The sequence below is a fragment of the Scomber scombrus genome, chromosome 1 (genome assembly GCF_963691925.1).
Source record: "Scomber scombrus chromosome 1, fScoSco1.1, whole genome shotgun sequence".
In the NCBI taxonomy this organism is placed as follows: domain Eukaryota; kingdom Metazoa; phylum Chordata; class Actinopteri; order Scombriformes; family Scombridae; genus Scomber; species Scomber scombrus.
In genome coordinates this window covers 1,457,620-1,480,714 of record NC_084970.1, presented here as the reverse complement: position 1 = coordinate 1,480,714, position 23,095 = coordinate 1,457,620, and the positions used below count along the sequence as shown (strand labels likewise).

The 23,095-nt window shown below is 37.6% G+C and overlaps 1 protein-coding gene across 1 annotated transcript in view; it reads right to left on the bottom strand.

The window, feature by feature from the left end:
* The window catches only part of tpcn2 (two pore segment channel 2), a 28,234-nt gene extending 5,760 nt beyond the window's left edge, over nucleotides 1-22,474 (bottom strand). The window contains exons 1-17 of the mRNA XM_062418788.1: nucleotides 22,148-22,474; nucleotides 15,248-15,300; nucleotides 14,072-14,148; nucleotides 13,336-13,516; nucleotides 13,122-13,238; nucleotides 12,665-12,771; nucleotides 9,593-9,665; nucleotides 7,266-7,365; nucleotides 7,100-7,165; nucleotides 6,937-7,001; nucleotides 5,099-5,190; nucleotides 4,105-4,186; nucleotides 3,557-3,646; nucleotides 3,227-3,346; nucleotides 2,969-3,028; nucleotides 2,516-2,644; nucleotides 205-254 (exon numbers count right to left, since the gene is read on the bottom strand). Of these exons, the coding sequence (XP_062274772.1) occupies nucleotides 205-254; nucleotides 2,516-2,644; nucleotides 2,969-3,028; nucleotides 3,227-3,346; nucleotides 3,557-3,646; nucleotides 4,105-4,186; nucleotides 5,099-5,190; nucleotides 6,937-7,001; nucleotides 7,100-7,165; nucleotides 7,266-7,365; nucleotides 9,593-9,665; nucleotides 12,665-12,771; nucleotides 13,122-13,238; nucleotides 13,336-13,516; nucleotides 14,072-14,148; nucleotides 15,248-15,300; nucleotides 22,148-22,316 (1,631 nt within the window). The 5' untranslated portion in view covers nucleotides 22,317-22,474. The remainder of the gene's footprint in view (nucleotides 1-204; nucleotides 255-2,515; nucleotides 2,645-2,968; nucleotides 3,029-3,226; nucleotides 3,347-3,556; nucleotides 3,647-4,104; nucleotides 4,187-5,098; nucleotides 5,191-6,936; nucleotides 7,002-7,099; nucleotides 7,166-7,265; nucleotides 7,366-9,592; nucleotides 9,666-12,664; nucleotides 12,772-13,121; nucleotides 13,239-13,335; nucleotides 13,517-14,071; nucleotides 14,149-15,247; nucleotides 15,301-22,147) is intronic.
* Nucleotides 22,475-23,095: the final 621 nt, after the last annotated feature.

The window sequence follows — 23,095 nt, the reverse complement described above, 5'->3', positions numbered from 1 at the left end:
TTTCTGATGCTCTGACAGAGGAGCCAGCCTCTGTAAGCAGTCTGCAGCTGTTCACTCTGCCACAATTTAAAATATATGTAACCCTTAGCGATGCTGAATTTGTTTTAGAATTGTTCCCTCATGTAAGTTTCTTTTGGTATATTTGATATCTTTTGTCCAGGACTGAAAATAATGAACACTGAATGAAAGAAAATATGAACCTACCAGTGAGAATAAGGAAGCCTGTAGGTGACATATATAGTGATCTGAAGGACCTGATGAAGCAAAAAAAAAAACAACAAAAAACAAGGGTTCAGGGATAAAAAATGATGAGATAAATATAGCATAAAATGATTATACAAACAATAGGTGGAGACATTTACGAATGTCACATGATTTGTGTCAGTCTGTTTTGTGTTGAAAATGTGGAAAATGTGTGGAAATTCCAGGAGCTGAAAGGAAACTTGGGGAGGGAAAAAAAAAACATGTTCATAGAGGTATTAAAAATGTGGAGAGGAACTACTACATGTGAATGAGGAAATTAAAAAAGTACTTTCCTGGCAACATGACAAGTTATGTAATTAGTTAATTGTAATAACATCCAGGTTAAAATACATTCATACAAATAGACAACTGAAGACAATTATGCATTATTTATGAAAACAATATATTACATAAATGACCAGTTGGAACCACATGAACATATTTTGAGTAGTGGATGCTAAATGAAGACATGATGAAGAACACCATCAATCACTAAATCACATCTTGAGACCATCACATGATCACATGATATAAAAACAGCAGTTACCCTGTGGAGTTTCATTATAAACAAACTATTATATTTGCACTAAAACACTAAAACAAACTGTGTGGAACCATTAAAACCATTTCTAACCTCTCCTCGACAGTTTTGCCATACTTGTTATTACTCCTATGTGCACATTTAATCTCTCTTAAATTGTACAAAGCTCATAAATCTTGGAAATGTGTGGATGGCAGAGGAGATGATACTGCCTCTGTTTGTTATGTGCTTGTATTGTAATCTGCAGTCCAAAGATAAAATGCTTGATGTCTTACTCTGCTTCATTTACATCCAGGTTTATTATAGCACAGTATGTGTTTACTGGCTCATTATAGCCACCTGCTGATCAGTGCAATAGTGTGAAACCACCGGCAGGACTGTGTATTGCATCACCTGTGTGCATAACAATGTGCATCCTTGTGTGTGTGTGTGTGTGTGTACTAGGTATTCCTAATGTTGTGGGGACTTAAATCTGTTCACACAGTTATGTTATGGGGACTCGCCTGTCTTATGGGGACAAAAAGCAAGTCCCCTTAAGGTAAATGATTTATTTTAGGGTGAAGACTTGATTTAAAGTTAATATAAGTTTAGGGTTATGTTAAGTTTAGGATAAGGGTTAAGATTAGGCATGTAGTGGTTATGGTTACGGTTAGGATAAGTGTCCAGTAAATGAATGTAAGTCAATGTTATGTCCCCTGAAGTGATGGAAACATGGTGTGTGTGTGTGTGTGTGTGTGTGTGTGTGTGTGTGTGTGTGTGTGTGTGTGTGTGTGTGTGTGTGTGTGTGTGTGTGTGAGACAAACAAAACAGGACCCACAGATAAAGAACTGCTACAGATTGCTAATAGAGATCAGAAACTCCACAGTGTATCTGCCAGATGATATTCTGTTGGTGATTTAACAACAACACTATGTGCTTGATTTACTAAAGGTTGGTGTGTGTAAAAATGTGAGTAAACTTGACATGACCCACAAAAAATGTGCAAGCTGATCTACTAACAGGGTGCACTGAGGCACTGGTTTTACTATCAACATTGACTTTGTCACTAATATTCTCTCATGTAGCTTTTTTGTTGTTGTTGTTGCTGTAATTCAATATGTTTGTTAACCTCTACTACTTGTTTCTCCTATCTCCTATAACATTGGATCATTATATAGTGTTTTAATATAGTTTTTTCTCATAAACACTTTTAAAAAGTAAATCTTTCTGCTGTCTGAAAGCTTAAATAAGGATCAATCTCACATTCATCTATGACTGATGAGGTAATTATGAATGATTTGTGGTTCAGAAGTTTATTATTGGGACTAATTGTGAGGAAATTCTGTGACAGGTCAGAATATGAACAGTATGTGAGGGTTAAATACTGCTGTCTGCACCTGCTGCAGTTATTCTTAGTAGATCGCCCACTAAAAACGTGCAATCTGTTGCACTGCACACACATTTTATTACTCTTTAGTTGGGATCTCAGTAGCTCAGGCCCTAAATGTACTAAAAGTCATTAGTACAATAAATAAAGGAAACTGAACATGAATTTGAACTTAATGTGTGAAATGTTTGCAGCTGAGCTCTTTTTTCTGCCCTTGTCTCACTAAATGAAGCCCTCAATGTATTGTTTCATATTTAAGTGAACTTCAGATGTATTCTGCAAACATATATTGAGATTTAAGTACAATGATATAACAATAGATTGTTATAGAATATAAAAAGAGTGTGTAGGCAGAGCAGTGTTACCAGTAGCAGGATGGTGAGGAAGCCATCAAAGATGTTGTTCCTGTAGGAGAGATATCCTCTCCAGCCAAATGCAAAGATCTTCACACACATTTCAAACAGGTAGTAGAGGATGAAGCACAGGTTGATGATCTGATGGGTAAGAAGGACAAAGGAAAGGCAGAGTGATTCACAAGTATGTTCACAAGTTAAATCACACTGCAGGTTATTACATGCATAACTTTGTTGTTGCTAAAAATGCACATTTTGTCTTGAGGGTGGTGCTAGAGGAAAGGCTTTTAAAGCAACATTATTCATCTCTAACAGTGACCCTTAATCCTCACAGCTGAATGTAGTCAGGAACTTTTATGGCAATCAGTTTCATATGTGTGTGTATTAATGAACCTGGTCACTTTACAGACATACAGACATATAAGTGTTGGCTTGAGAGTCACTTTGAGAAATGACTGAGCTCACCTCCATGATGAAGTTGTCTCTCTCTGCTGTGGACTTTTCAGAATTTAGCACGAGAACAGTCTGAAACACACACACACACACACACACACACACACACACACACACACACACACACACACACACACACACACACACACACACACACACAAAGGTGATAAATGTTATCATATGATAGCCAGCTTGGTCAGTGTTTGCATGAGAGCGTATACGTGTGTGTGTGTGTGTGTGTGTGTGTGTGTGTGTGTGTGTATAACTTACACAGATGCACATGACATTAGCCAGTGCCACCGCGTTGCCAAGTATAGTGAGATAGTAGTGACTGAAGAACACCTGTAGCCTCTGCAGGACTGGAGAGTTGTAATGGGGCAAGGGAGGATGCTGGGAAGACAGACAGACAGACAGACAGACAGACAGACAGACAGACAGACAGACAGACAGACAGACAGACAGACAGACAGACAGACAGACAGACAGACAGACAGACATACAGACAGACAGACAGACACACAGACACACAGTCAGTGACATGATAAAACAGATGTGATATGACAGTGAATGTAATGTCTAATGAATGCTGAGCAGCTCTACCTCTTTAATGCAGTCTTTGTCCAGTTCATCAAATATCTTCCTAAACTGCTCTCTGTCCATGAAGCCCACACTGTGATGCTGCTGCACCTCCTGACATGTTAGGTCAATCCAGATGTTAACACACACACACAGGAAGAAGAATGAAATATTATTATTATGTAAACTATCCGAGAGCTTTATTCATAGAATGATTTATGTTGGTTTGCACGCTTTTCATTGGATTTGTTTACAATGAAGATTCTCACATATTGTGAAAGAGAAGTTGTGTGAGTCAGTGCGTTAACAAGCATTTAAGTAATTGATTTACTCAGAGAAACAAGGTTACGCAGGTAGCCTGGGAAACAGGTTTATATGCACTGTAGTAACCTGGTTACCATGTACTTATTTGTTTATATAACATTGTGTCAGTTCCATCTGTGTAATGATCCTTCCTGTTGCACTCAATTATTATACACATGCATACTTGTAAAATGCTCAGACTGTAACCTGGTTACTACAGTGCATGTAAGCAGTGTGAACGTGAAGAGTGATACAATGTAAGTTCTTACCGTAGTGATGGCCGTTCGGTAGTAGCTCTTCATCTTGACCCTGGACATCACCTGCAGCACCGCATCAACACGCACACTCTCCCTGACAGAGAGAACAACACAAACAATGTGCTGCTGTGTTAATAATCTTCACTCACTTTACATCTCTGAGTCTCTCATGCTGGATTCAACTCTGACCTCAGTATCACCACACTTCACATTAGCAGCTAAGAGACTATTCATGTCACATGGGCTAAACAAGTAGTGTCCTCCATTCCTCACTGTGTACATGAGACATACATTTAATCATTTGGTAAATTTAATTTACATTCAGAAAACCTAATCTTATTGTGTCCTAATGTCCTACAACATCTCTGCTGCAGTATTTCTGTAGGTTTGTGTGTCTGTATGTACAGTTATGTAACATATATGTTTCCAAATTGACATTTTCTCAATTTTTCTTTGTATCTTCTCAATTTTACCTCTGTTTCCTCGAGCGACAGCGTGTAAGATTTGGTCAAACATAATGATGGGTGCTCTTTTTCAAGGTTTGAAAAATTCTCTAATAGGCAAAATAACATTAGCTGTTATATTAACCAGCAGTTATAAGCATTATAATCAACAGCTCTTTATTAAGTTTTCTTTACATTTTATATGAATGGAAACTGAACTGTCATCACCATAGAAGCCTAGTTAATATAAACTGGGCTGAAACTTGCTTAAAGCCTTTGACTCTTTAAAAAAATAAAAAATAAAATAAAATCCATCTTTTGAACAAAACTGGCAACAAAGCTTTGAGTATTTGGGAGCATTATTGTTAAATAATCTGTTCAATGTATTCTATTATAATATTTGAATCGCCTGTTGACAAGTTTAATATGTGACATTTACTGTATTTCTGGAATCTGATGCCTCATTGGTCATATGGCTAATGATACAAAAGGTACTGTGTGTGTGTGTGTGTGTGTGTGTGTGTGTGTGTGTGTGTGTGTGTGTGTGTGTGTGTGTGTCTTACTCAGCAGCCTGTTGAGCTCCCTGGCAGCTGAGGATTTGGAAAGCAGCTCGGATCCCCAGTCGCCTCCTGATGATGGAGGTCTGGACCGACATCTGAACATGAATGAATATAGTTAACAACTGAATTATTTGAACATACCATCACTGTGGATTTATGTCCTTACTGTGTCTGTGGAACCTGTATTAATGTTTCTTCAGCTCATTGATAAGCTTTTTTGAACCTACATTTACAATGTGTTAAAAGTGATGGTGGACCATCTAAACTATTTCTGTTATTTTCCGATCAATTCAATGTTATATTTAAAGCTTGATTCCAAAGTATCAGTTATTACAGGTTTGAAATAGTTTGATGATTATTGTGTCTGACAGTGAGTGTGTCATTATTAACAGACATGTGACTGAATCATCTGGCTACAAACCAGATGTTTCCCTCCTGGACAATAAAGACAGACTGACATTTAGAAAAGCTGCATTACAAACTGAAGGCATGTGACTGTTTAATTTACTAGATTACCAATAATCTACTGCACTGAACCTCTGTTAGCTATGGGCCTGTAAATCATATGGTTTTTGACAAACAATTGTTTATGATTTTTTTTAAATTATAATTTTATTATATTTGTTTTGATGCTTTTAAATTTTTGTTTTACTTTAATTTGATATTTTATAATTATTATAATCCTTTTAATTGTATCTTCTTAGCTATTTTATTCATCTGTTGCTTGTTTTTTAATCTTATTAACCTATTTTAGTCTAGCTTTTATTCAACTTTATATCTTTTTATTTTTCTTATTCATTTTACTTTATTTACATTTTAAAAACATTTTTAGCATTCTTGTTTTCTCTTGCATGGAATGGTTTCAAGTTCTTCTTCTTTTTCTTTGTAATTTGTTCATAGTTGTTCTTTATGCTCTTCTGGTTCTACATCCATTCTGTCTTATTATCAGCTTGTCAATCAACTGTGAAGCACTTTTAACTACAATAAACCTGTATGAAAGCTGCTATATAAATAAAGTTTGATTGACTGATAGATAATATGTGAAAACTTGACAATGCTTTTCTGAATTCATATTGAGCACAGAATCATCACCACTCAGTGCAGTGCAGGGTGTGACTGAGACATATGCCCAGGCTTGGTTTTTCCCATTTCAACAAACACGTCATAGTCCAAAGACACACCCTCATTTTCCAGCTGGGAACAATAGTCATGATTTATTTGGTAAAATTAAAACATCAGTCATCATCAGTGCTCAGTTGGAGACTGACTGCTTGCAAAGGCGGCTGGTGTGGATGTAAATATAACTGCTCAATCTGAAGTCTGAAGTTACTCCGTTATTCACTCATTCACTACTGGTTCCATGGTGGAGGGTAAATGTAGCGCACTGGTACAAGTGGTTAATGAGGACTTATGTAACACCTTACTTGTTATATAAATTTGATCCCAATAACCCAGATTGGTAACCACTCATTTATCACAGGTGTGAAGATAAAAATGTGTCCTAAATTGTGTATCCTAATGAATGCAAACTAAACAAGGAAACTAAGAAAATGACAGTTTACTGCTTGCTAAAAGCTAAACACAATATAACCAATTCCTGGAAATCTATTAGCAACCCAAGTCTACAAGCCTGGCTGGCTCCAATGTCAAATTCCCTAGCCTTGGAAAAACTTAACAAATGTATTGCTGTGTTGTAATCATTTATACTGTGAACCTACTCTTTGGCACCTTACTTGTTCTTTGTTGTTTGTCTACTATTCCTGTAACAAGTGAACATTTAATAAATACATTCTATGTTCCCTGAGTAGATAAGCATCATGTTATCTGAATGTGTGACTCACCAGTAAATACCCTCTGAACTGGTTATAGATGATGGCTGTCAGTAAGTTCATAAGACAGTACGTTCCTGAGAGGAAGAAAAACAAATGACCTCATTATAATCATTATAATAGACATTAAAATCTACTGTAAGCCGCTGCACAGACAGTGAGAGTCACTGCTTACCGATGACACTGAAGGTGATGAAGAAAATGGCGTAAGCTCTGTTGAGGGTGTAGGCGGGGATCATTACTGTAGCGGGACAGATCCAATGTAAAAAAAAAAGATGATCAGACTACTAAAAAAGTACAGTTCCATCACTTCAGATCATATCATGTCATTGACTGGTTACCGTCCGGGTTGTTGGCTGTTGTGAGCAGCACCAGCAGAGAGGTGAGGGAGCTGGGCAGGTCTCTGAAATGCAGCCTCCACTCCTCGTTCTTCTCTGGTTCCTGAATAGAAAACACAGATGGAGAGATTGAATTTAACATGGCATCCAAATATAATTCATGTCAAATGACTTTTTATGTTTGCTTTTTTTCCCGTTTTCTTTTCTTTTTGTACGCTGAATACACACATTTATTGCTAGAGTTAATATTTTACAGACAAGTTGTTTAATTATGAATATATATACATTGATAATGAAATGAGCTGCTGCCACTATTTAAATACACATTTCCCAAAGGCAGATAACGTCTTTTATTGACCTTGTTATACCTATCTACCACTTTTGTCTCTTGATGTCTGATCTCTATTTCTTCACGCAGTCTACAATGGACCACACGTCCACATTTATGAGGAGGTCATGTGACACCAGCTGACCTGGCACCACCACATCTACTGCAGATACAGGAGTAAAAAGTCTTCATCCCAAACTGATGTATCACTTATTTCACACAACTGCTTCTTGAGCCACAAAAGGCTTTACATAAACTACTTTCATTACAAAAATCTGGATTTTAATGTGTAAAATAGGTGGAAATGCCCTTTAAATAACACAATTTGGGGTAATGAGGTTTTAAACAGGAAATCAAATTTAGATCTGATGATGCTGCTAGAAAAGTCTCCACAAGTCTCAACCCTGACAATGAATGGTTTAAAATCAGGGGACATCAGCTTATTGTCCCCAAATGGAATGAAATGAAACCAGGGTTCCCATTATGTGATATAAACATACACACATACACACACAGATCAGCTCATGGTCACTTTAGGGGACATTAGACTTATATTTATTTCCTGGAAACTTACCTTAACCCTAACCATCACCACTGACCCAAAAACATGTTTTTTTTTAAAACCAATTGAGGACACAGCTTTTGTCCACAGCTGGACAAAAAAGTGAATTATTACAATTCATCCTGAGGGGAAGATGAATGTTTGCACCAAAGTAACGAGGTGAGCCCGTATAAGTTTGATAAGTCGTGCAGCACATCACACTTTAACAGAACTGTGAAAACTCTTGTGGCTACTTTATACTGTTGCAGAGCTGAACCCCGGAAAGCTGTGTCTATTTTTTTTTTTATGAGTCATAGGTGTGATCATTTATAAAGTATTTAGTCATTTAACACATCCAGAGTTTTGCAGTGTAGAAGCACGTCAGGCTTAACTGACCCTACTTATACTAATAACAGCTATTTCTGTTGTGCCCCATCACGGCACATGGGGTCACACCCTGTGAGTCACAGAATATTAAAACCTCTGTACATGTCATATTAAATATGCCAAGAGTCAGAATGAGAACCACAGAGAGCGGTCTGGTTGAGCATGAGCTGTATGAGAGAGCGTTTTTTGACCTTTCTCACAGTAATGTCAGTATGAGAAGTGCAGCAAAGGTGCACGAATGTTATACAGATAAAAATGTCTTCACAGGAAAAAAAAAGAATATAACAATCAGTTCAACTTTACACCAGAGTTTTAATTTTAAAACCTGCTAAAACGAAAAATGGTCAGATATGTAAAATAAGAAAAATATAAACAATTTTTAGTTTATACCATTGTGTTACTTTCATTCCTACTGAAGCAGTCAAAAGTAAAAAAGCACAACTTGTCTTCATAGTCAAATGATGCAGATGTTGTTCCACATGTGTACATGTGAGTTGCTGAGAATGAAAATGAGTTTTTGTCTGTAACTAAATCTTTTAAAATGAAGTTTATCTGAAAAGTGTTACTTTCATATCAGCTCTGCACTATATATTATTTTTAATATTCTGTCTGGAAGATATTGAGATATAATATTGGATATGTGAAAAGTTTGACGTTGACGTATTTGTTTTAGAGACAGTTCAGTCTGAGTCAAAGTGACACTGCTATACAAAGAGCTGTGCTGTTACCATGGCAAATAAAACTAACTACAGCTCCTATCCACCAACACTTAATATCTTCTCATCATTTTAGCTGTAATCTCTGCTGTATAAAATACATATATGCCAGTACTATTATAACTACTGTGAAGTTCTTCTCTCCTGCCTGATGCAGCTGCTGAGGACTGTTCTGCTTCCTGGTCCAGCAGCCAATAGGCAGGAAAGGGTGGGGTGTTAGTAGTTTTGGCCTTAAGCATATTTAAATGGCTACGTCTACACACACACACACACAGACTCACTCGCATACATGTTCCTGCAAGCTCAAGTGTCAGCAGTGCAGTGCAGTAGTGTGTATTTAACAAGGCGTGGATCTCACCTCTGTTTTAGCGAACAGCAGCATGCCGATCATAGTGAAGAGACAGAGGTGAAGCGCCAGCAGCAGGATGACACTGCAGAGACAGGAGAAACATACATGTAAGCTCGAGAGGCAATCAATCTACATCTTCACTGACTCTCATAAGGTCATAAAGGAGCCAGTGCTTCCAGAAGTACTAGATGTTCTCCACTATACATTCCTAATATTACTGAAAATAAAAACTCCTGAATAATGTAAGAAGAATACTATAAGTCTTTGTTATGACAATCCATTTGATAACTTCAAACTACAATTTCAATTGTCAAATTGCTCAGTCGGTGTATCAAGCACTGTAGTTACCTAATTCATCCAAAATTGAACCAAACTCTGATTAAAACACGTATATGTTCTATCACAGTTCTGCCAAAGTATAAAATGAAGCTTCTGCTTGTATGTTAGAGGTGGACACAACTGATGTTAAAGCATGGTGATTGTATGATTCTCAGAGTTGTAGTTGACTTCAGTTTTAATGCACACAGACTTGTACCTTTGACTTTTTTTCTTTAAATCAAAAAAGATATTTTGTAACACAGGTGTTGATCTCTTGTACTGATAATTCACCCAAAGCTTAAACCAGTGATCCAAGTCAGATCCAACAAACTCTTAACAGCACAAACTTTTTCAAACACAATTTCTCATTTGAGCCTGATGAAAGTCACCTTTTAATGAGCAGGTTCATGCTCCTGATACTGTACAGTATGTACTAATAAGCAATAGAATCCTAAAATTACCATAAACATACAAAAATATTACCAAAGAGTAAAAAGAGGAATTTCAAACCACAGAGCTTCAGATCCTGCTGTCAGAACATATGAAAACTTAACTGAGGTATGTAATTCATAAGGTGAAGAAACTGTCTGATTTGATTTTTTATTAAAAATGTAATTACTACTTGGACTATTCTGTTAATTCTATTTCATTGTTTCTTTTTCATAATCCCCCTTTAATGTCTGTTTTACTTCATAACTCTTTTACTCCTAACATTTACCCACTTTATTCTGTAGTGACTTTCTTTTTATAAGTTTTTAATGTTTTATTAATCTATTAGCTATTGATTTAATTTAAATTTATTACAAACATTTAATTAATTAATTATTATTATTATTATTTATTTTTAGCCTACCTCTGGTGTTTCCTCATTGAAGGTTCTTGGGAGTTATGATAGCATTTCCCCAGTTCCTATTTTTAATGATTTTTTTTCTTTTAGTTTGTTCGTTCTGACTATGTAAAGCACTTTGTGTTACATTGCGATGTATTGATTGATTGATTGATTGATTGATTGATTGATTGATTGATTGATTGACTGACTGATCGATTTCCCTCCTCATAAAACATTTGCAAAGTCATTCTAAAATGTCTTCAATCCTGTGTTGTTGACATCCTTGTTTGCTAGCTTGCAGTCTTCCTCCCTGCCTTTGCTGGCACACTGCTACATGTGTTGGCAGGTCACTGCTGCCAGCTGTCAATGAGTTAAACAGTGTGTGAAACCTTTGGCAGGACTGTCCATCACATTTCTGTGTTCTCATTCATATGGAAATAAACCTGAAATCCATCCCTCCATAACACTACTAATGAATCAAAACCACCACAGGTTGCTGTTAACCAGAGATAGTGCAGTGAGTGTATATCATGATCAGTTTGTAGCCACATTATAGAGAAGCAGGTACACATTGACAGAAGTGAGAGTTCAGTGAAGTCTGTGGTGGCTTTATATTTGCTCAGTGCCGACATGGAATTAAGATAATTCAGCCACCTGAAGGTTTCACTGTAGTTTTAGCTGGTATCAACTTCCCTGTGCTGATATTTCTTTCATTTGGCTTCAAAAGCTACGCAGGCATCCATGTATTGAAGCCTTCAATTGTGGCTGTGCTTACTGTGTGCATGATGAGTGTTAATATAATTCATAATTGTACATTTTTCCAATAGCTGATGTACTGTGTTGGAAAGACTGTAGTCACTGTGTTCATCTAGTGTCCTAAGCATGATGTTGAAATGGAGGGAACTCAGTGTTCCATGGCTTTGCTAGGTGTTGGCTGCACAGAGGCTAACAGTATAGCTACGGTTGCTACACACAGACTCAGGGGTTTCTTACTTCAGTGGTTCTCAAAGTGGGGTCCGGTGACCCCCGGGGGTCCCCAGGCCATTGCCAGGGGGTCCTTGAAACGGTTTGCTACAGGTCAAGTTAGGCCAAAATGCAATGAAATGAATCTGATTCTGAAACTATTGAGGTATCAACATAACATGTTCTGGTAATAAAATGTTCCAATGTATTTGACAGAACAGATATTAAGCCTATATGATGTAAGTTGTAAGCCTAAATTTGTGTTGTGATTAAGAGGGGGTCCTTACAAAATATTTTGCGCCATTAGGGGTCCCCGACCCCATTAAGTTTGAGAACACCTGTCTTACTTGTACTGGAATGATGACCATTAGCATATGGTTGCTAACGGTTGGTTGCTAGCAAAAGTTAGTTAGAAATAACTGCACATTACTTAGTTCACTTTATGACTCCTTTCTTTGTGTTCTACTGCTACAATACATTTTACCATTTACTATCATCCATTTACCACAGAGGTAGCAAAATAATGTCTTATGACTAAGTGCACTGTCTTCTCTGGTTCCCGTAAAAACATGTTCTTCAACCTTTACTTCTCATTAGACAGAGGTAGAGAAGGAAACTCCCCAGGGAGGAAAGGTAGATTAAGACTCAGCCTTCAACTCTTAATTCTCAGCAGAGACTGAAATAAGCTCCCTAGAGATACAGTGAATGAATGAATGAATAAAATATCGGTTATGGTGACAAATATGGGATCTTTTGTGACACACATGGCTGAACAAACACTTTCACTGAATTTCTATCTGATCTATTTGCAAATGCAAATTCATACATGCAGAGGAGACTGAGAGAGCGGTTTGTGAATTCTCCTCCTACTGTAACAGACACCTACACTGTATGTATCCATGTATGTTAACCCCTATGAGTGACATATAAATCCAGCTTTAGAGGCCTGCTCGTGTGAAGCAAGCAGATACCTGGCAATCTCTGGAAGAGTCCTCTTGATGCATTTGAGCGTCTTTTTCATCAGAGAGGAGTTTTGCAGGAGGAAGAACGGCCGGATGAGTCGCCGTACTCTCAGTTTCTGATCGGTGGAGAAAAGAGAAGATCACACATTTTTTGGAATGCAGGGTAACATGTGACTAACACATCATTAAGTTGAATTCTCTGCTTTATGACGTGATGACCCACTGACTTCTGTACAGCTACAAACATACTGCCTTTTTAATGGAGTAGAAAATGAGGCATAAGATATATCAAGACAAAATGTGTTAAATGAATTCATTGTTGGTTTTTGTCTTTTTGTGCGATTGCACTTTTTTCTGGAAGTTTTTGTTTCACTTCTGTATGAATCACTTTAATGAACACTGCTGTTTGATTACACCACAACTTGAGCAATAAATACTGAAAAAGTATGACAGTAGATGCTCTCACCTCATCACACACCATGCTGACAGACAGCACCCAGTCGATTACAGAGATTGAAATGACCACAGTGTAGCCGATGAGCCATTTGCTCTTCCTGAATTCCTCCCATCCAATCAAATAGCTCTGAGGATGAAACAGATGGAGTGAGATGGTGCGTCAAAACCTCATTATCAGTTTGGAGTTCCCGATGTCCTTGGAGCTAAATGTTTGCATCCTTTACCTTGACGGCGAGATCAAGAGAGAAAATGAGGAGGCAAACTATCTCGATGCTCTCTGTGAGGCCGCAAGGAGGCTCCCAGGGCGAAGAGTGGCGATAGCGAGGATCCGAGGTGATAGACAGGGAGGACGGTCGCTCCACGAAAGCCAGTAACAACAGCACGGCGATATTCAGGCCCAAACCCCTGCACAAGGAGAGATGGCAGAGTGGATGGACGAACGGCCAAAAGCCTTTTCTGCAGAGGTAATGATCCACTCTGATGTGGTTATTCATGTCTAATTCTTTCCTGTAGCAGCTATGTCATGCTGTGGTTTCCAGCTGTATGCAGGAAATAACAAAATCTAAAATACTAGACATTAAACAGACTCTGACTCAAACTCACTCAGCTTTGACTTGGGTTAGCAATTTAAAACCTATCATTCTTTTTTTTTTTTTTTTATAGTCCCAGAGACCAGCAACTATTCTGTTAACTAATTGATTGTTTATGTCATTTTAAATGTGGGAATTTCAGTGCCCTACAGTAAAGGAAGTGGATTCCCTTTGGAACTTTTTGAACTGTTGGTCAGACAAAACAAGACATGTGATGACATCATCCTGGACCAACAGGCATTTTGAAAGTTATCATTAGCTGCAGTCCTAAAGTTTCCTAAAATAAGTAAAGTCAAATAATCTCTGGCAGTGATCAGTGACTGTATGTATCCCTGCAGACAAACAGAGAGATAAAAGTGTGTGAACTAACCACTGGCATATCCTCGAGTAGTACCATCGATACAGGCGGAGCGACTTGGCATCCACCCGGTGGTTGATGGATCGATACTGTAAGCAAGCAAGCAAACTTTATCAATATAGGACTTAAATAAAAAGAAGAAAAAGATTTGGAAAAGAGTTTTACAGTTGAAACTAAAGAGAAAAAGAGGACAACATATTTCAAACCAAGGAGACAACATCACAAAGAAACTGATACCGAGTACCACATTCCATATATGTACTTCACTGCATGGAACTTATTGAGATCTATTTAAATCCTCCTGCAACTTTTGTCCTCCTTGGTCAAAATTGACTGTTTACAAAGCATTCCAACATATTACCACAGGTTTTGCATATATATTTTTTTTTAGAAATGACTGTCAATAGGCCTCATTTAAATGAAACTATACCTCACTTTTGAGGTAACATCTGTTGTCCTCCTAGGTCAAAATTGACCCAAAGACAACAGGAGAGTTAAGTAAGCTAACATGAGGTTAGGGATTGCTTTAGAGCAGCATGAATGTAACTGAAACACTGACATTTTATAATGACACTGGCATAGTAATAGTATTTAAGATTGCTTATGTCACTGTCAATGGTACTGGACTGGTGCATTACTGTTCCAGAGTCAAGGAGTAATAACAGCAAAAGAATGAGCACTTTTTTTTCAGAAGTCCCTGATCTACATTTTGAAGTACTAAGTTAAGGTAATGCTTTGTATGTCAAGAGTGATGAAAAACTCTTAACAGTGAGACTGTGTAGCTGCAAACTTTGCTAGACCAGTAGCAGTCACAATTTAGATGATCTGCTGAGGCGGGTAAACAAGGTGTTCCAATAGTTGACATGGGTGGCATGAGAAAATAATCCTTTACTAATCTTTGGGCTGAAGGTGGTTCTAACTCATGTGGAAAAAGCAGGACAGGGTAGGATGATTTAATGCTATGATAAACAAGACCCAACAAGCTTATCATGTATATTGTCACATAGGGCTGGGCAATAAATCCATATTATATCGATATTGTGATATTTTCAAGATATCATCTTAGACTTATCCAAAACACCTTACAACAATGTAAATGCATGATGAAAGATAAGCATGAAGAATGTTAAAAAGAGATCCGGTCCGTCTCAGAACACCATGCATGATCATTTATAAGTAAGCACTTACCTGTATGGCGTCCTCGATGAATACAACAGCTTGTTGAATGTAGAGGTCATCATCTGTGGACGGACAGAAAAGTGAGCGTAGCCGGAGCATCTGAACACAGATCTTTACATGTTCCAGAGTTGCTATGTTCTGAATCCACTCAATGACTCTGTATGCAACATGTGCTCTGAGTGAAGCAGACAACAGAAACTGAGTCTGGGATGTTGTTGTCTGTGGAACTGGTTAGATTGGAAGCTAAAATGATAGTTTGTTTTTTCTTAAGGCAAAACTGGGAGCATACAGCAGGAAACAGCCGGGCGACGTGTTAAAAGGTGTGGCTCTGCGGTCACATGTTAATACAAGGTTATTACGTATGTCTTGATACAATACTCGTGTCAGCAATGTCAGAGCACAGGACGTTTTAATAGTAGCTGTACCTCATGTTCACACTGAGGTGAAGAAATGGATTCAAATACTCAGCTCCCTACAGATAAAATGCAAAATCAAATGTGTTATCTCTCTATTAACAGAATACTAAAGTATTTGCAATTCCACTTTAAGTTTTCCTTAATTTGAATCTAATGTCTAACTTGACTTTTATTTGTAAAACTGGTGGATTGCTCCTATAAAGAACTCACCAGTTATAACATTGTGATGTTCTTTAAAACATATATATATATATTGAAGAGCATCACACACATCAATAATTTCTATGTATATAGGGCTTCAGGCATCAGGGAAGGAACATTTGCTTATTATTACAAATCATATAACTGGCTGTCAGTAAATGTATCACAATTAGGTGATAGTACAGTAATATACATCCAAATACCAATCACATATAAACCAAAAGCCCTAATTCATAAAGAGTTGGAACCCCTTTAATGGCCGTAATAATGCAGTGATCCATTCTATACCGTCTTAATCTATTTACATATTATACATTTCCTGATAAATTATCCGACATGTGCTTCTGCCTTTTGGTATTTTTGATACATTTATAATAGCAGGAAAAATATGAAGGAAACTGGAAACTGGTAAACTTTACACAGATAAAGTGAAATGTTAAAATGTGAAATGATATTAAAACTGATAGATTCTAATATCAAAATAAAAGTTAAAGTTAAAGTTGAAGTTAAAAAATGATTATTGTTACAGTTTGAAAAATGAATGCAATATTATCTGAAGCTAAAATGAATAGTTGGATACTCGAATAGTCAATCAGCAGAAAATCTTTCAAAATAGAGGGTGGATTTGATGCTTTTCTTTGCCATATATGTTGGTAAATCGCACATTTTTGTGTTTTGGACTGTTGTGATGAGAGAGCACAAAAATCTGGAGAAAATGCTGAATTAGTAACATGCATTAATGATACATGAATATATACAGATGGAGAAGGAGAGAGAGGAGAGAGGAGCTCACTGGGTCATGGGAATCCCCTGGCAGTCTAGACCTATAGCAGCATAACTAACGGCTGGTTCAAGACAAACCTGGACTGGCCCTAACTATAAGCTTTATCAAAAAGTAAAGTTAGAAGCCTACTCTTAAACATAGAGACGGTGTCTGCCCCCCTGACCCAAACTGGAGGCTGGGTCCACAGGAGAGGAGCCTGATAACTGAAGCGTTCTACTTTTGGACACTGAACCACAAGTAAACCTGTATTTTGGGGGTGCAGTGTTCTAATGTTCTAATGGGGTAAAAGGGTTCTAGATATGGTGCCTGACCATTATGGGCTTTGTAGGTGAGGAGAAGGATTTTAAATTGTATTTTGGATTTTCTAGGAATTCAGTATACAGATGCTAATATGGGAGAAACATGATCTATATCTTTCTCTAGTGTTATCACATGTGCATTCTGGACCAGCTGGAGAGTCTTTAACAACTTTTTAGGGCAGCCTGAGAATGAGGAACTGAAAAAAATCCAACGTGGAAGTAACATATGCATGGACTGGTTTTTCTACATCTTTTTAAAAAAGGATGAGCCTGATTTTTGTAATGTTAATTAGATGAAAAAAGGCAGTTCTTGAAACATGTTTCATGTGGGAGTTAAATAATGTATCCTTATCACAGACAACTCCCAAATTCCTCACGGTGGTGCTGGAGGCCAGAGTAATGCCATCCAGAGTAGTTATATCATTAGATAATGTGTTTCTAAGGTAGTTAAGAGTTCAGTACCTCAGAAACTGCCCCTTATGTCCTTAAGTCATGCTTGGAGTTTGGTTAACTGATTGGTTCCATCAGGCTTCATTTCTAAATATAATTGTGTATCATCTGCGTAACAAAGAGAATTTATGGAGTGTTTCCTACTTACCTTAATAAATTAGATACATTACCAAAAGCAAGCATATATAAGGTGAATAGTATTGGTCCAAGCACTGATCCTTGTAGAACTCCATGTCTAACTTTTGCATGCACGGAGGATTTATCATTAACTTGTACAAACTGAAATGTATCTGATAAATGAGACTTAAACCAGCTTAATGCAGTTCATTAAATGCCAATCAAATATCCCAGTGTCTGTAACAGGATGTGACGGACAATGGTGTCAAATGCAGCACTAAGATCTAACAGGACAAGTACTGTTCTCTTTCAATTAGGAGGTCATTTGTAACACCTGAATCAAGAGTAGGCTTTTTAAGAAGAGGTTTAATTAGAGCTACTTTAAAAGGACTGTGGTAGATAGCCTGTTAATAAAGACGGTTTGATCATATCTAGTAAAGAAGTGCTGGGATGGGGTATGAGAGACAGGATGATGGTTTAGATGAAGAAATCATTGAAGTTAATTCTGTTAGATCGACTGGAGAAAAACACTAAATATATATCAGCTGTTTCTATGGTTTCTGTGTTTGGGGATAAATCAGTGCCTATTGAGGACAAGGGGTGATGCATTTTCTCTAATATTTAGAATTTTATCATTAAAGAAGATCAAAATGTCGTTACTACTGAGAGCTATAGGATTACATGGATCAATAGATCTATGACTGTTTGTCAGCCTGACCAAACAGCTTAAAAAAGGAACCAAGGGCTGTTTTTATTCTCCTCTAGTAATGATGAGTAATAGGCTGCTCTGACTTTACAGAAAGCCTTCCTATACAGTATGTTGTAAGAGTTCTAACTTAAATTAACATATCGTTTCTTTTTTGGCCAATCATGTGTGCAGCCAGGCTCAGCCAGAGAAGAAAAATGTGCCTTAGAACACAATACAGCAGTATAAAGTAGATTAGTACTGAACACACCATAGAAGAAGAGAGTACACTCTGACAGAGACCCAGTTTCCCAGCTGTCAAGTGATTATGTTAAATGACTGTAGCTTTGCCATACTGCAGTTACATAGAAGCAGACATGATGAGTCAGCTGTGGTTTCGCGCACGCACACACACACACACACACACACACACACACACACACACACACACACACACACACACACACACACACACACACTTGACTCAATGCATCATAGCAGGATGTGTCACAGTGGTGGTGGAGGTCAGTGGCACTGGCAGGGCGACACTTAAAACGGTCACAGTTCCAACACACACCACACACACCACACACACCATGGATAAATGAGTGTGAGTTACACTTCTCTCTCTCTCTCTCTCTCTCTCTCTCTCTCTCTCTCTCTCTCTCTCTCTCTCTCTCTCTCTCTCTCTCTCTCTCTCTCTCTCTCTCTCTCTCTCTCTCTCTCTCTCTCTCTCTCTCTCTCTCTCTCTCTCTCTCTCTCTCTCACTCACACACACACACACACACACACCATGGATAAATGAGTGTGAGCTGCACATGTTCTCTGACTTTGAAAAAAAGTCAGAGAACAAAATACAAAAAAATACAAAAAAAATACAACCATTATAGTCTGTGATGTATTTGTTACCTGACTGATAATAAAAGCATGATTATGCTACTAAATGTCACTGATAGAAGGATTTATTATTATGATCTGTGTGAATCCAGTACAGAGATATCCAGTTTAGCCTAGCTTAGCACAAAGTATGGAAGCAAGGGGAAACTGTTAGCAAAAAAAATAAACCTGCCAACAACTGTAAAACTGTTCTTTCATCGTCTATTCTCTTTTAAGATAAATGTGGGTTTTGTTCTTTTTGCCTTTATAGGAAAGTTGATAGTGAGAGGAGTGTAGACATGTGACAAAAGTCTCCAGCTGGAATCAAACTGGGGACACTGCACTTAATAGTGTAATATTTACTCTCCATCAACTCCTGATAGAAATATCTGTTTACTGCTAAATGTCCGGCTTGTTGCTAACTGTGTCTGTCTGTTGGTTGGAGCTGAGCAGGTAGTGCATAGGCCTGTCATCATAATTATCAGCTCATCATACAATAACGTAATTATCAGCATCATCATGTCTATATATGGACTTATCAGATGATACATGGACATGAGCTTGATCATTTTTTTGACCTCAGTATCACCACACTTCACATTAGCAGCTAAGAGGCTATTCAGTTGTTAATATAAAACGATTGATTAAAGCTGCTTTAACACTCTGAGGTTTGCTCATTTGTTACTGAATATTTCTGGAAGGTTAAATGAATCGAGTAGGTCGATACACTTGCACTGTATACTTTGTAAACTGAATAAGCATCATTCTATATGACGTTGCTATAACTATGTAAATATAATAATGCAGCCTTTCATCACTCTGAGCTCATGATGATGTCATCAGGTATGAACACTGTTGCAGAACTTAAGAAAAAACAGATAAGTGGGGGATGAACATGTGTCTTGCTTGTAGTCAGATTAGACAAAGTGAAATATGTAACTATGTAAATCATAAACGTTTGGAGCTGTTAGTAGGTGTACTTTTCATTTTTTTATACAATTACTTTGGGCTGAGGATAATTATGACACTTTTCACTTTTTTGCTACCTTTTATAGATCAAACAAACAAACCCAATTATTGTGAAAGTAATTGGCAGATTTATTGATAATAAAATAAATAGTTAGATGCAGCCTTAAAATGATTTCCCAAAGCGTTGCACTGCTCCTTTAATAATCACCGTAAATCAAATGAAGTCTGATTTCAATGCAGAACAGGGCAACATATCAATATTATATGGATAGTGTGATATGAGACTAGATATTGGGTTAGATTTTGGATATCGTAATATCATGATACGGCATTAGTGTCTTTTCCTGGTTTTAAAGGCAGCATTACAGTAAATGATGTTCTATTATTTGCCTTTATTTCAAAATATAATGGTGTAAATATTTTGTGAAAGCACTAATAGTAATATCGAGGTATTTATTTTTTCCCTATAGCCCAGCTCTATTTTAATGTAGAATGCATAGAGATAAGACTGGAGCAAGAAAAGGACAGAGAATGACAACCTTTCATCCACAATACCCTGAGTCACGGGATCGATTACTTCAACTCTAATTCTATTATCTTTAAAGAACATAATAAAGGGCAGTACCACTTATACTTCAGTCTACTCACTTAACTAGCACAACAGTGTATTAACATGTCTGGGGGGCCTTACAATGATGCTGTTTGTCACAAGTATCACAGAGGTTAAACACACAGTCTGTGTCAGAGGAGAAAGAAATACTCTGATTGTTTGCTTAAGTAAAATGACCTAAACCACATCACAGTACTAACAGTTAAACTTACATAGGAGTATGAAAGGTAAACGTATTAATGTTAGAGCAGCATGTTACTGTAGTAGCTAGTTTACACTACTTTATGTCCAACCTAGGGGTCGGGCCCCCTCCAAAGAGTCACAAGATGAACCTGAGGGGTCAGGATGAGTAATGGGAGAGAAAGGAAGAAAAAGTAAAAGTTCTGCAACACAAATTTGGATCAGTTTTTCGCTGATCTTTGATTTTTAAGTGAAATATTTGAAAGTTGTTCCTCTTGGGGCCTCCAACATTTGTTTAAAACAAAAAAAAAAGGAAACCATGTGTGAAGCTTAGAGAAGCTTTACATTTCTTAATGTAAAACTGTGATATGAAAAGTAACCAAAAACCAATGCTGTCAAATAAATGTAGTAGAGAAATATTTCCCATCTTAAATGTACTTATGCACTTTCCTCTCCTTCCTGATCTTTGTGATGACATTCATTTAGGAATATTTAGGAAAGGCTCAATGTCAGGTGTAATGTGACAGAGCAACATTCTTTAAGACAGCGCCTGAACATCAGACACAAAGCAGGTGACACACACTAAGACTGGAGCATGCAGGGCCCCTAGATTTCTCGAGGTCCGGTCAGTACTCTCTATTGTTGCTATTTTGACTGCAAACAAGGGGAAGGTGTCTGCTGGTTAGTCTTTTAACGACAAAAAACGATAATTTGCTCAATACAGTTTTGAAGAACTTCCACTTCATTTTTTCACTTTCACTGCAACTTTATTCTCCCACTTCACTGCATTTCTGAGGCAAATACTGTGAGTTAGTGGTCACTTTGCAGATCCTGATTTTACACACCATACGTGACGACAAAGAGACCACAGACCCCGGATTCCCACACTGTCAGGGGCCCCTGGTTCAGTATGTGTTTAATGTCAATAATGCTGAATTAACAGTATTTGTGAATGAAGCACTAAATTATACTGCCCATTGAAATCCAGATCATAATAGGGCCTTTTAACAGGTATTGCATTATTATCTAATTATGTCTCTGTATAAAAAAATGTGTGATTAAAGCATACTGTCATGGAGCATATTCTTATTTAAATCGGTTTCATTTGTGTAGTTTAGGGTAGATGGGTGGGTCACATGGGCTATGCTGACAGGGGCCTTTTTTCTTCATAAGGTTATTATTAATACATGTAAGATTTTGTACTACTTTAACTTCTGTACAATTTTGAATGCAGAACTTCTAAATAAATGATTACACAGAATTGTCATAATAATGAACTGAACACTGTGACTAATGTCTTCATAGACTAGACCTCCACTCACCTGCGTCTCCCTCCACATTGCACGACTGTCCGGCCACAGAGTATGACATCCGTCTGCTACCCGGTGCCCCTCCGTGCCCCGAGCCCGACCCGGACCCGGACCCAGAGCCAGAGCCATACTGCCCGGAGGCTCCGTTCACACTGCTGCCCAGCAGACTGTCCGATTCCATCCAGGAAATCTACTACTTTTTTTTTTTTTTTTTTTTTTTACATGAACTGCTCTGGTTAGAAAGTGAAAGTAGCAGATCAGATCCAGCAGGACACGGTGTGAAATCCTCTGCAGTGGAGCAGAGTTGAATCCGTGTTTACAGTCAGTGGACACTAACATGTAAAGTTACAAACAGCACAACAAGCTTTCTAACAGGGGAATGTGTTTTTAGGAAGTCGCTCCTCTGCTCTGCTCCTCCCTCCCTCCCTCCCTCCCTCCGTCCTGTCCTCAAGTATCACTTTACACTGACTTTGAAAACACAAACCCCACCTACAGTACACCACACATGCTGCAGCTACACTCACACCAGCCACAAACAGCTGACAGGACACAAACTGGAACAATGTCCATTAGGAAAAAGGGGTTGTAGCTGCAAACTGTGGGAGTAATATATAGAAACTAATGAAAGTCCTCTGAGAGAGTGAGAGAATGAGGAAAAAAACATATTAAAACCAAGTTGCCCAATCCTGCATACAGTGTTTACAACAAGGTCAAAACAGCAGGCCCAGACAGCAGCCAGGGACATTATATAATGTACTGTCCGGCTGCTGGGTATGGAAGCTCATATTCGCCAAAACTGAAAAAAAAAATCTATAAAATTCTAGAATGAAATATTAGAAATAATAAATATAAATATAAGAGAAACTTTTAACTAGCACATAATTGTATATAATTAAGACATCATTTACAAAAGCAGTAACACTTTCTTATTCCCTAGAATGAGACTTTAGACTGGTACCA